This window comes from Pogonomyrmex barbatus, unplaced genomic scaffold (assembly GCF_055798465.1).
Source record: "Pogonomyrmex barbatus isolate J1 unplaced genomic scaffold, ASM5579846v1 scaffold13, whole genome shotgun sequence".
NCBI lineage: Eukaryota > Metazoa > Arthropoda > Insecta > Hymenoptera > Formicidae > Pogonomyrmex > Pogonomyrmex barbatus.
In genome coordinates this window covers 2,838,522-2,852,092 of record NW_028297109.1, presented here as the reverse complement: position 1 = coordinate 2,852,092, position 13,571 = coordinate 2,838,522, and the positions used below count along the sequence as shown (strand labels likewise).

General features: G+C 40.5%; 2 protein-coding genes across 11 annotated transcripts in view; one reads left to right on the top strand and one right to left on the bottom strand.

Moving 5' to 3' along the window:
• Positions 1-8,488, bottom strand: part of exd (PBX homeobox extradenticle) — a 49,296-nt gene extending 40,808 nt beyond the window's left edge. For 4 of the 8 annotated variants that reach the window (XM_089072223.1, XM_089072222.1, XM_089072219.1 and 1 more), the window contains exons 1-2: positions 6,378-8,487; positions 4,516-4,589 (exon numbers count right to left, since the gene is read on the bottom strand). In XM_089072223.1, coding sequence (XP_088928349.1) covers positions 4,516-4,589; positions 6,378-6,610 — 307 coding nt within the window. In that variant the 5' untranslated portion in view covers positions 6,611-8,487. Of the gene's footprint in view, positions 1-4,515; positions 4,590-6,377 lie in introns of all 8 variants that reach the window. The other 4 variants (XM_089072226.1, XM_089072224.1, XM_089072221.1 and 1 more) reach the window with 3 other exon arrangements.
• A 2,117-nt stretch (positions 8,489-10,605) lies between these two features.
• LOC105429814 (uncharacterized) lies at positions 10,606-13,323 on the top strand. Of its 3 annotated transcripts, none has more exons than XM_089072217.1 (3): positions 10,606-10,621; positions 10,834-11,121; positions 11,182-13,323. In XM_089072217.1, exon 3 carries the CDS (start codon positions 11,408-11,410, stop codon positions 13,040-13,042), a length of 1,635 nt encoding a protein of 544 aa, XP_088928343.1. In that variant the 5' UTR covers positions 10,606-10,621; positions 10,834-11,121; positions 11,182-11,407; the 3' UTR covers positions 13,043-13,323. The 3 variants fall into 3 exon arrangements, with proteins under 3 accessions (XP_088928343.1, XP_088928342.1, XP_088928344.1); XM_089072216.1 differs by lacking the exon at positions 10,606-10,621 and adding an exon at positions 10,635-10,773; XM_089072218.1 differs by lacking the exon at positions 10,606-10,621 and having other exon boundaries at positions 10,676-11,121; positions 11,187-13,323.
• The last annotated feature ends 248 nt before the right edge of the window (positions 13,324-13,571 follow it).

The window sequence follows — 13,571 nt, the reverse complement described above, 5'->3', positions numbered from 1 at the left end:
CTCGGCGGGCTCTCGGCTTCGTTTCGCCTTTCGGATTAATATTAACATATCATGCAACGCAAAAGGTCATGCCTCCAATGACAATGAATGAAGTTTCCTTAAAATATATATCCTGTATAAAACGCGTTCCTCGAATCGGCGCTATTGACGCTCAAAAAATTTCTCTAACGGAAAAAGCGCGACACATTAACAATATCGAACTGCATAACAATGGGAGACATTGTACACGGATGTGTGCGTCGCACACGTTAGAGGTGCGCGATAGGAAACGGAGCTATTGTTGGCCGGCGGCCAAATCGGGTATGGATTTTTAATTGTTAGCGAGGGGTTGCCATTGTTTCGAAACTGCAGAATATCGAGGATGTACGCGGCGCGGCGGTGTTCTACGATTAAATAAATCCTCGGTAAATCGACAGACGAACTAATCCACGCACGGGGACACGATGTCCTGTGCGTAACCGATTGCACGCACGAAACGCACGTGCGTCATATACAACGTGCGCAACGACGGACCGTAAGTAAAGTCAGCCAATCGGATTTCGCGCCGGGGCGCGAAATCAATATCGGCCGATCCGTGATTAATGGCAGCGACGCGGATTATTATTCGGCCGAATTATCTGCTTTGGCCGCGAATTAATTTTGTTTTATCGGCCGTCCGGGCGCGCCGAAAAGTTCATCGTCCGGCGATCCTGCGTTTGATAATTATCGAGATGACTATTTATCGCGCAACCAGGTCGGATTTTAATCTCTCTCTCTCTCTCCCTCCCCTCCCCCTCCTCACTCCCGCTCTCGACTCCTCGAAATCCTCGAGATTTTTTTTTCGGTACGCCACACGGGGGATTATGCCAGCTGCTCTATGCGAGCCGAAGAGCTGTCCGCACGCACGAGAGGATGAAAAAAAGGGGATTGGGGGGGTCAACGGTTGAAAGGCGAGTGGAGAAATCCCGCGGATCTCGGGCCGGGCTCTGTCTCCTCGGTTTCTTTCGGCACTCGGGATCTACGCGCGCCCCACGGGAAATCGTCCTGAGCAGTGTGGTGTTCGTCCCGAAACAGATCTTCGAAGATCAGCGCGTTACAGAAGGAAAGCGCCTCTTCCAATTTGACCGTGACAAATCGTAGTCGGAGACTGACTGCCTCTTAGGACTCGATCGATCGCTACACGTGATATTCGAGGAAGTAGGACGTTCCATTACCGCGAATCGAACGACCTGCCTGGTTACGTGCCTCGTAATTGCATCGTACAATTAGGCTAAGTGCGATCGTCTCTACTTGTAAACGCATCAAGCTGTACATTTGGAATAAAGGAGCTTTTGACCCGTCGCGATAAATTAAGACATCAAGAGCGAAAAAATTCTGTGAGGTTTTTGTAGTATACAGCAAGCTAAATTATTTCTTTTTTTTTTTGCATGTTTAATAAGAATATTTCTAGGAAAATTAAATTTGGTAAATATTGATTAAGATATACAACTACTCTATTAAATTAATAAAGTTTTTGGTATGTCAACAAATTTTATGGAATATAAATTGTGAAATTAGAAAGGTCAATTCATTTCTACGAATAATGCAAGGAATTGTTGCGACTTTTTGTTTCCGACGATTATAAAATTCGATGCGATTGCAATAAAGAAGACTTAAAAAGCAGACTTTGTAACGTTCATACATTCAGGATCACGATAAAACTTTCGTACAGCGAGGACCCGAGGATCCTTCACAAAATTTGATGGCGCGTAATTCGGATTCCTTCGTCGAAAGGTCGACAAGGATAAAGGCGATTTGCAAAAATAAAAAAAAAAACGCACGTTCACGTTCAACGGCACGATGGTAGTCGGCAACGAACAAAGGCGTGAGGCCTACGATGGAGAACGGTCCCATCTCGTGCGCGGGTCTTGATCCGAACTTATCTAAGCGGCGCACGCGAGAGAATGAACGCGAGAGCCGATTATATTAAATGGCTGGTAAAACGGTCTGCTTAACATAGCGTTTATCTGCTCCTCTCGGTTTAGTACTTTTTCACTGCCTCGTCAGCCATCGCCCATAAACTCGACTACGACTATCTCGCGTCTCCTTTTCCCTTTCGCGACGCGAGAAGGAGAGAGCTCTCTCTCTCTCTCTCTCTCTCTCTCTCTCTCTCTCTCTCTCTCTCTCTCTCTCTCTCTCTCGGTACATTTTTCCGCGCGCACGCGTGCGAGCACTGCACGCAGCCGGGCCGGAACTCATAAAAGATACAGGACCGTTAAAACGATTCATCGACTCGAGTGTTCATCATACTTCGACGCTCTTTTTGTTTACGATAAACTCCAACCAAAACTTTCTCTCTTGTTCTTTGTTCGCTCTCGTCGCTTTTTCCCTTCGCGTCGAATCACTTCAATGCAATCCGTATCTCAAACGACTGTTACTTATCTTAACAATACTCTTGTTTAAACCTTCATAAATTCCAAAATCAAATATTTTACATAAAAGATAGAAAGCGACGTTGTGTCATAAGATATCGATTTAAATGTCATCCCAAATTTGTTTCAAATTTTTGAAAATTTTGCTAATTTTGTAAATATGATTGTAGAATTGTAGAGTTAGGCATCTAAAACGGAAGTTGGAGCTCTGTGATTAAATAAGAAATGTGAGAGAGGTATGAATGAATGAATGAACTTAAGGTTATTTTGTGTAAAGTCACCTTTCTTGGCTGTAATATATACTGAAGAATAAAATCATTATATATATTATAATAAACATATTGCTAAATATTCTTGTGTAGACTATTCAAAGAATATCTCAATAAAAAGATTATAAAGGAAATCCTTAGACCACCTTGGTATTAGAATAGAACTATAAATATACATCTCATTTTTTAGATAATCAATTATGTCAGCTTAAGAAGCTCTGTGTATAAGAAAACATAAAGAGATTACGATTTCCTAACAAAATATCTTGATGAGAACCAGATTTCCTTTTGAGTTAGGTGCTGTACAAAACCGAAACGAAAAGGTCAATATCTCTGGTTTCGAGATAAAGCACGATTTAAAATCCCAATATATCCGAGTTAGACGACAAACGAGGATACAACGATGGCGAAGGGCAATAAAGGCAAGGGAAAGCGCGTCACAAAAATGCACAGGTTTTCCGGGATGCGTCGGTAAATATCAATCGTTTGCACTCAAATTTCCCCGAAAAACAATCAATGGTGATTTTCCTCGCCGAAGGCGAAAAAGGATGCCCTCTTTCAACGTTCGAAAATATAACGTCAAAGAAATGTGGAATGTCGTTGTTGACGTCACAGCCCTTTCTGCGCCAACGACACCCTCGTGACTACTTGTATACATGTGTGCGTGTATCGCCCGCATGCATGCACGCATACATATCGCCGGGGAAGCAATGTGAAAGAGGGTAGCTTAGCATGAGGGGCGTGGTGTGAACCTTCCACCCCCGACGGATACTTTTGACGTAGCGACCAAGCCCCCACCGATCTTTCTCGGATATTCCCCTCCCCTCCCCGTCTCCTCGTTCTCCCCCGCGATTTCACCCTCCACTTTTCCTTCCTCGATCGCATCCCCCGGAAATAATTGCGCGTTTCGCGGTCTCTTGATCCGCGCGTAAAAGTAATCCAAACAACGCATAAAAATTATGTTTACGAGTTTCGAATGGGTCTCGCAGGGGTCGCGCGACCGAAGGGTGGCCAAAGGGAGTGTAAACGTGAGTCGCGCGCTGAGATAGGGATCTCTCCCAATTTTTCGGTTTCGGTCCACCGTGTTTATGAGCCGCGATACAACGAACGTTGACGTTATCCGCCGAGAAATTTTCGCGTACCGAGAGACCGAACTCTCTCGAAGCGTTTGCGAGTCTCGGCGAGCTCGATTTTCAATGTTGGTACGCCTTAAAATATAGCCTTATCACGTAAAATATAGCCCATTATCACGTTTCTTTCGCAACGACTCCAAGGTCGCAGGGATCCCCCTTCTGATGGTGTACGTAAAATATCGTAAGCCGAGCTCGTACCGGGATTGTACCGGCAGTACCAATCGATTCCGCGCGAGTTAAAAACGCAATTTAAAAATCAATTTCAAACATACCCGGGCGCCGAAAGTCAGCGCTTTAAATAAGATCTATGATTTATGATGCACAATAACTCGTTCGCATCGAGGAACGGGGCTGGAGCACTGCTCACGCGCGGATATAATCAATGACGCTGCAAAAATAATAATGCATCCTCGCAACATTCGATTTCCGCGTGAAATACACACGCGACATAAATACACGGGCGGGCATTGTCGGCCCGACACGGGAGAGAAACCGCATTGGAATCCGCCAACGCGTCTCGGGAAAGATGCGTCACACGCGAGCGAGAAAGTTTATCGCTTCCAAAATTGAGACTCATTTAAAAATTCCATTCATCTGTTAGCACGGCGCGAAATGAGCGAGTCATACGTGCGTCATGTTTAATGATTCGAGTGGAGCAAATCAAGCGTGATGAAAAAAAAAAACTGGTAAATGAAAATGTTATTGCAAAGAAAAATCACTCACCTGTTTTCTCTTTGATCTCGCAGAGAACAGAAAACAGGGCAGGCTTCATCCTGTGGCAGTTGAGAGTGTGTTTCCTGCAAGGAAATCGATCGGATTAATTCGATATTGATATTTAAAATCATGGAAAAACGCGGGACGAAGAATTATCGCGACGGAAAGATCGACGGCGAGTTTGTCGAAAGGAAAAAAAAAAAAAAAGAAAGAAATGTGCGGAGAAAAGAAGACGAATCTAGGCGCCGCCACTCTGCATACGAATTACATGAAATTACAATTATTGCCATCAAAATTAGCGGCTCGGTGCTAATAAAGGCGTTAACTTAATTCAAAGCCGTGTACTTAATTGAAAGGGGGCGCGTACTTAAATGGCTAGGCGTTTAACACACGTAGCGAAATTACAAGCGCCTCCACTCTGTGCTTTATATAAAATGCACGTATTCGTGGGAGGCACATCTGGCACTCTTTGTAGCGGCATCAAACACGCGGACAGGTGCTTAATATAACTTAACGCACACGAGCAAAAGTTGGCGCCAGGTGAATATGGACAGTTGCGTTTAGATGCGCCTGTGTGCACGCACGCACGCACGCACACACACACACACACACACACACACACACACACACACACACACACACACACACGCGCGCGCACGCACGCACGCACGCACGCGCGCGCGCGCACGCGCACACACACACACACACACACACACACACAGGCTTGATACAATTAAATTCAAAGAACCCTGACAGAGTCCGTGGATATTACGTTCTTGGAGCATGTCCTTCGACATGTACTCGTCCGCTACATTGAAATAAAATAATCTTTTCCTCGCGGACCGATAGATATTATTTAGTAAATATCTGGCAATACCTGGTCGTTAAATTATAGTAAAAAGATAGAGGGTCATGTTTACCGGGACATATTACGCGAGATAAATTAGGCAGATTAACGCGCTAATGAATAACGCGCGCGCATAATTAGCTAAGTACACACGAGCGAGTCGCGCGGATACACGTATAAGTGTATTATCACTCGACGTCATTAATAAGCGTGCTGTACATTTCGTAATACCGTATAATTAACTCCGAAGATTGCAAAGCGCTCTCCGTGTGGGGTTTCTTTTTCCTTTTAAACCGATATGTGCGAAAAAGAGTGAGAGAGAGAGAGAGAGAGAGAGAGAGAGAGAGAGAGAGAGATAACGAACAAGATACGCTTCTTGCGTGACGCTGCGGGAATCGATGAAGAAGAGTATACTTTGTAATCTATGCGATTTAATGCGTTTCCATGAACCGCCGTATAACCCGGGGACTCGAAATAAAAATACGGTGCCCGCGCGCACCGTATTTTATACGCGGGCATCGTCTTGCTTTTATGAGAATTTCGTTTACACGGTGCTCTTCCCGAGTAACGAATCGACCTCGTAAATCGAAAGTACCATTAAACCTTTAATTCCACTATTAACGAGCCGTAAACGTAATTTTCTGCTCCGACGTAACGCTGATAGACTCTACGGGCGTTTTAGCGCGAAAGTAGTCGGTGCGACGATTACAAATACGCCGCTGCTGATACAGCTGTGAAATATAAGCGACAGCCACGGGATTAAATATATATATATATATTCAGACGCGTGAGACGAAATATGCGTTTGCGAGCGTCGGAAATGAAAGATTAAAAGTCATTCACGGATGAGAGAAGAGAGAGACACACTCGGAAAAAACGACATCCGAACGGAGGCCGAGATCAAAAGACGCATCTCACGCGCAAGCACATTAAAAAATGGCGGAGGAGCACAGCAAAGAAAAAAAAGGAAAGAAAGAAAGAAAAGAAAAAAAAAAAGAGAGAGAAGAAAGGATATTAAATATACCTCGCTTGTGCCTCGTCCAGACTCTGGTCCGTGATGTTCATGATCTGCTGCAGGATCTCGCCGATGTCCTGCTTCCTGGCCTCGACCGCCTGATCGGGGCCCTGAGCCGCGGTGCCGTCGACCGGGCCCATGCTGCCGTAGCCGGCGGTGTTCTGGGCCGCCTGGCCCTGATTTCCACCCATCAGACCCACACCTGATCCTCCGTGTTGCAGCATCCTGCCAGTCTCATCCATCAACCGGATGCTCGCTGCTCCACTCTCGGTGGTGATCAGTCGACCACCGTGTCCGCGTGCCGTTACGTGTCCGTGAATGTGTGTATGTGTAGGCGAAGCGCGTATATACGTGTTTACGTGGCGAGCACTTCTTTCGCGCGCGCGTTTCTTCTCTAGCCTTTTTTTTTTTTTTTTATTACTTTATATTCGCTCCGTCGCGGCGCCCAGAACGACCGACGGAGCGCACTCGTGTTGTCGCACCACTACGCGCGCGTACGCACCTACGCGTTATACTCGTATACCAGGTGTCGCGGAAGAACCCGTGACAAACTTAAACAGATCCGAATCCGTTCCGTGCTGTTTCGTCTCGTCGGACGATGCCACAGGAGGCCGGATGTAAAATGATGCACGTGCCTTCTCTCCTTCTCCCCCCCCCTCTTCGTTTTCCGGATTCGTGTCTTCGATCGTCGCTTTCTCGCAAAAGGCGCGCGTTTTGCACTTGCAAAAATATATTCTCTCACTCTCTCTCTCTCTCTCTCTCACTCCTACTTTATCTCCGTTGAGATAATACCTCGTGACTTAACGCATCGCTACCTCGCGCGGCGCGAACGCTTTGGAGGTTATGCCAACGCCGTCGTCTTTGTCCTTCTGCGTGTATATCGTTCGGTGATTTTAACTCCGCTCTGTTTCGTTTCGTTCCGTTCCTGCCTCCTTCTCCCTCCTTGCTCTCTCGCGTGTCTCGCTCGCTCTCGCGCCGCCAACACGCTCCGGGATGTCTTCTCTATTATCCTCGTACGTTCCCTCCGTGTCGCTTCGCGCTCGGCGATGCACTCGCGCTTCTAATTATTGATATCTAAAATCTGGTATACACAATATAGGGCAAGTTGAGAATGGAGCCTCCGGCGGCTCTAACATTGACGGATTGTCGGGTTTTACGTATACGCGGTTGTGTCGAGACGGTCGGCGTCGCGCCCGGACCGCACTCCTCCCCTCGTAAAGACGTCTCCACACTAGTTATATATATATATCTATATATATATATATCTCCCTCTTTCCTTCTCTCTCTCTCTCTCTCTCTCTCAATGGTTCTACGGCTCTTATTCGCTATGGCTGAAGATCGGCGTCGTTCTCCCGGTCACCCGCGTCACGGACGTCGCGCACGAAGCTTTCCGCCTTACAAGAAAACTACTGCAGCGGCGACGACGACGATGACGACGGCGACGACGCGCGCGAACCGACCGTTTCCGTCGCTCTTCTCACTGTCCTCGGTCGCTCGAGCGACTGCTACGCGGCTCGCGAGTGTACGTGCGCGTCCGTACTGTGACTTCGGGTATATGCGTGCGATACGCCAATCGGCGGCCATAGCAGCCGCCGCGGCCAATCAGAGCGTCCCATGCATCTGCCTCTCGCACCAGCCGCCGCGCGTCCTCTTTCCCTCTACCCTTCTCTCTCTCGCGCGCGACGACCCGTCGTTGACCGCCGCGTGCGCATCCACCTTATTTACGATGGCTCGATCTCCGACATCCGTAACTGCGATCCCATAACCTCTCCTACGCTGGAAGTAAGCGAACAGCGATTTCTTCCGGAGAGCAATCGGTCCTTACCTCGCGAACTTGCTCGAGAAACGCGTCGTTCTCGAACCGCGTGCCTTCGCCGCTAACTTCACTCGGACGCAAACTCCGCCCACTGTCTCTCTTTCTCTCTCCCCCTACGCGACGATCCTTCTATTCTTTTTGCGCGCGCGACGTTCTCAATCACGTTTCTCGGCCGAGCAATGCATCGAACGAGACAATCGAAGGGAAGCTCGCGAATCGCGATGACGCGCTTCGCGCGGAAACACCGTTGAAACAAGAGAAGCTCGTGGCACTTTTCGTGTATATGTGCGTGCGCGCGCGCTCGCAGAAGAGTGAATTATTAACGCGCTAGTGCGCAATCTCCGCATACGCAAGATGGCTGCCCGCATGGGCGACCATACTAGAGAGCGGGAAACATAAATCAAACGCCTGGTATGGCGCAGCGTGGCGCGGCGCATACCTTTAAAGCCGGTTTTTGAACCCGCGCTTCTTCGATCGCATAACGGATTATTTATCCGAAGGAAATCCTACGCCATGTATGAAAATCGAAAATGTTAATTATAAATATTTCTTTTCATCAAAATATTATAAATTATATGTTCTTTATGCACTTTAACTTCTTCATAATTCAATTTTGCTTATTTGATAATCCAAACTCTATAAATATATATCTTTTTCAATTCCGATGCTTTTATGGTTATTATACAGATTTTTAAATATTTATCGCATTCACTCACAAATCTACATACATATATGGATACACGAAAATGCATGTATGTACGTTAAATATCACTGCGGAAAATTAAAATATTAATCGAAAGAATCCAGTGGCACCATCCTGCGAATTATCTTCAATAATTTTTAATAAAATTCTTTTTTTCTATATTTCTAATAAACATTCTATGGATATCTTCATAGAAATTGAACAATCTGTAATTGGATGGCATATATGCACTTATTCATGATTGTGTAGATATAAAAATTTATTTTTATGAATAACTTAACATTGTATAATAGATAATGTTTGTTTTTTTTTGTTTTACCAATATGTCATCTGTTTCTTTTCATTTTGAAAATTAGTAATAGAAAAATATAGACAATTAGCAAATGATTCGGCTTGATATATGTAATAGTGGACGAATCAAACTGTCTCTTAAGATAGAAAAGGACAAGAGTTATGTTTACATAAAAGCAACTTATGTAGCTCCATAGAACTATCTGATGATATATCTACTCTCGACTTATTTTGTGTGATAAAAAATAAAAATCATAATTAATTATTAATATAATATATAATAAATTCAATTTTATTACATTTATATATTTAAAAATTGTATTACAAAAATGTTTCCAGTATACAAATATGTTACTGATCTCCTCTTTAGACAAAATTTAAACAATAAAAAAAATAATAAAAAGAGAAATCCGTATCTGTATATTTATTTCTTTTTTTCTAGATCTATTAAGACAAAAAATCGAAGAAATTTTGTTGAATGCTCTGTCCAATATTAGTTGGGTCTGTTCTTTTTAGCAACTGGCTGCACTAGTTCAGAGTAAGAAAGTCTTCCAGTGTAAGAAAGAAAGATAAACACTAGATATGAACTAGTACAACTAATCCAGCCAAAAAGAATAGTGTCCTCTTGTGTCACGATGCTAGAAATATAGAAGAAAGTTCTAATCGAAATGCGAAATTCAATCAGTACTCATTCAATAGTGTAGTTTAGAATGCCTTCTTTTACATGCATTCTTAACCTATAATTCTCAATTGTGATTGGCCATCAATGTATAATGCCTTCTGTCCAAATGCTAGAAATCGATCCGAGATCTCGGATGGAAAAAGAATTGACCAATTGCGTTTGAATAATTCGGTCAATTAACTAATGCGATTAGTCATGGGTCTGTTCTTTTTAGTTGAACTGACTGCACTAGTTAAGAGTTTATCTTTCTTCTTCCAGTGTAAGAAAAAAAGATAAACTGTGAACTAGTACAACCAGTTCAGAAATAAAAAACATACCTCATACTATACTGTTGAATGAGTACTGATTGAGCATTTCGTTTCGTTTGGAACTTTCTTCTATGTTTATTATAAATCTAAAAGTATATCTCAATCGCACATCAAATTTAGTGAACACTTGAGTGCAGTAGTATTACTCAGATGCACTCATTGGCTGCGTTCAGCAGAGAAAGCAGCTTTATTAACTGTTGTAAAAACTAATTTGTGTAATTGTTGTAATTACTAATTTGTTATAAAAATCTTTGATATGATTGATTTTTGCCATTAATTTCTCACGAATCTAAATGTATGAATCAATATTAAAGAAATGTATAAATAATATTAAAAGATTTTACAACAGTTGTAAAGGAATGGCGCCCGATTGCCCACGTTGCCGATTGGCCAATTTAAAATAAAATTATTTGATTGATTGATCCGATGGAAAATCTCCAAGCATTGATCGCTGTAAGTGGCTGTGTTCAATTATAACGTGGGCTGCGTTTCGAAATTCACTGCCAGTACTGAAAATCTATAATATACGTGATCTGAATTATATTTTCAGTGCTGGCAGTGGCACACTCATATCTACAATAATCTGCATTCGACTTACGAATTGGGTACGCATGACTCTTTATGTATATATTTTCCCTATTTATTTTTCATCAATCTGGGATTAGGATTAGACATTCCAAATTTCCGGAGCGATTGTAGCAATTTTGTTTCGATGTACTTCCGATTGTGCGAACTCGTGGCGAATAAAGTCAACGGATAATGATCTTCACGTGCATATGACCCACAGAAGATTAAATAATAATGCAACAATAGTGATATACGTAAATACGTATCATTAAATAAGAATTTCAAACAATGGAGCCTGTATATCGAGAAACACGGAATATTTAATAAAGTATTTCCGGCCGGCGTGGCAGTCGCATTGTTGTATTCGTAACTTTGTAGCAATACAGGTAAGAAAGACTCTTATTTCCTTACTAGATTTCAAGATTAATTGATTGAAATTGTTTCAGGGTAGAAGAAATATGATATAATCACATCACTGTTGAGATATTGAAATCTAAGCTTAATCTTTAATTTAATTTTTATTATCGAATTTTGATATTTGCGGAATTATCTGGATGCAATATTTTTTACAACAAATAACAATATTTCAAGTTTTGGAGAAGGATATTTAACGATTTTTTGTCTAATATATAATTAGTTTTCTACATAATTTACAACTGTTTACTTGATACAATGAATTTTGACTTGTATTATAAGTTAGATAACGATGGTTATTATAATTTACACTTTGTAAACACGCAGAAACTGTCTACAAATGAAATAAGAAACATATTTTCAGCTTTTGGAAGAGTTGTAGGCATAAATGGTACTAAGGATGAAAGTGGATATAAATTTGTTAAGTATAAAACTTTGAGAGAAACAGAAGACTGTTTAAGGGGTTTGCATCATAGTGCTATACAGTTATTGCCAGAGAAGAGTAAGCTGTATGGTTTAAATAAAAACATAGATAAAAGAGATTTGAACCAATCGCAAACAACAAGATCAAATGATCAAAAAACATTTAATAATAATAAGCAATTTGATTCAAATTCCATTCATAACAAAAATGATAAAGAAAGCTTAACTTCTGAAGATAAAAGATTAAATAGCTCTGTAGGCAGCAATTATCAAAATTTTACCTATGGACATAAATCTAATCTAATTCAACATGAGCAAGAGCTAGATTCAACAATACCTAATGACAGACCGTCATCTTCAAGACAAACTTTCATGAAGAACAATGCTTCAAATACTACAATAGATTATGAAAAATATTACAGGATTGGAAAAGATGGAACTTTTAGCGTACATTTTCCAGCTAAGGGACTTGAAATAGATCAAGTAAAAGAGATGTTTTCATACTACGGAAAAGTTTTATCTGTACAACCTCGTGGAGTAAATAATGGACTTATGTTGGTAAAATATAAAACAGAAGAAGAAGTAAATAGATGTATAGATGGTTTATGGAATAGTAAAATGATAAACATATTACCACAAAAGGATAAGATTAATGATGAAAGAAAAAAATCAGATAATTTAAATCCATGGCAAGAAGCAAAAGTAGATACTTCAGAACGACATCCATCTTCCATCAACAAAGAATTTAATTCAAACATTCATAATAAAAAATCTTTAGGAATTAAAGAAATGCCCATTTATAATCACACAAAAACTTCTGAAGAAAATCTTTGGGATAATACTGATAATTTTTCAGATACTGGTTCTCGAAGTTCAAGACAGGATTATAAATCTGATACAAATAAACATCACACAGGTTCATACATGTCCAGTAACAAATACTCATTTATGAAATCAAATTCCATCCATAATGGAATACAAAATTCTGAATGTGAAATCAGAGAAGAGCAACAAAGAATTCAACCTTGTTCTTCAAAATACACTAATACAGTTATCAATACAAGTGAAAATGCGCAAATAAATACAAATGACAAAATACCAATGTTAATTCCCGATACAGAAATGAAATCGAAAGATTTGGATGCAATGTCTGATAGTTCATCGTCGAACGGAATCAGAAATTTCTCATCTAAAATCTCAATTATCCCAATGCAAGAAATAATTGTTGCTAATATTCCTGAAGAATATGGAGTACATTATATTTTACATCTGATCGAGAAATACAGTCCAATTTCAGCAACATTTGTGAAGACGATTTCTGAAAGTAACATACGATATTGTCGTGTTTATTTAAAGAACATACAAGATGCAATATCCATTGAAGAAGAATTTGACAATTTTGATTTAGCAGGAAAGAGTCTTATTGTTTTACGAAAATCACGGTTAATAGATGAAATTATATATAAATAGGTTTTTTTTATTAACATAATTATGTTTTTTTCGTTAGCCTTTTTTCTATAAAGGTTATTTCTTTTTCTTTTTTATTAAAAAGACTATTTTTATGATAGAATTATTTAGTTTGTATTAAAAACTTTTATATACTATACTTTGATATACTAATTTGTTATCTGATTTGAAAATCTCAAACAAGTTTACTCATAAACTGTAATTAAGCATGTGAAAATAAAAAAATTTACTATTTTATGGCAATGATAATAATAAGATGCCAATTTATTATGCATACACATATATATTGTTTTTTTGTTTCCTTTTTTCCTTCATTATTAATTTAATTTTCAAATTGTGAGGTCTAAAATTTATGATATAAAAATGTAGACATCAAAGAAAATTATTTATTTTTATCTTGTCTATTTAAATTAAACTTTTTTAATGTAGCTTTAAATTTTAGCTTTAAATAGCTTTTTGTAGCTTTAAATTTGTTCATTGTTATAACTAATTTTTATAAAATAATTCTGTATTTTTTCTATTAAATATAAAA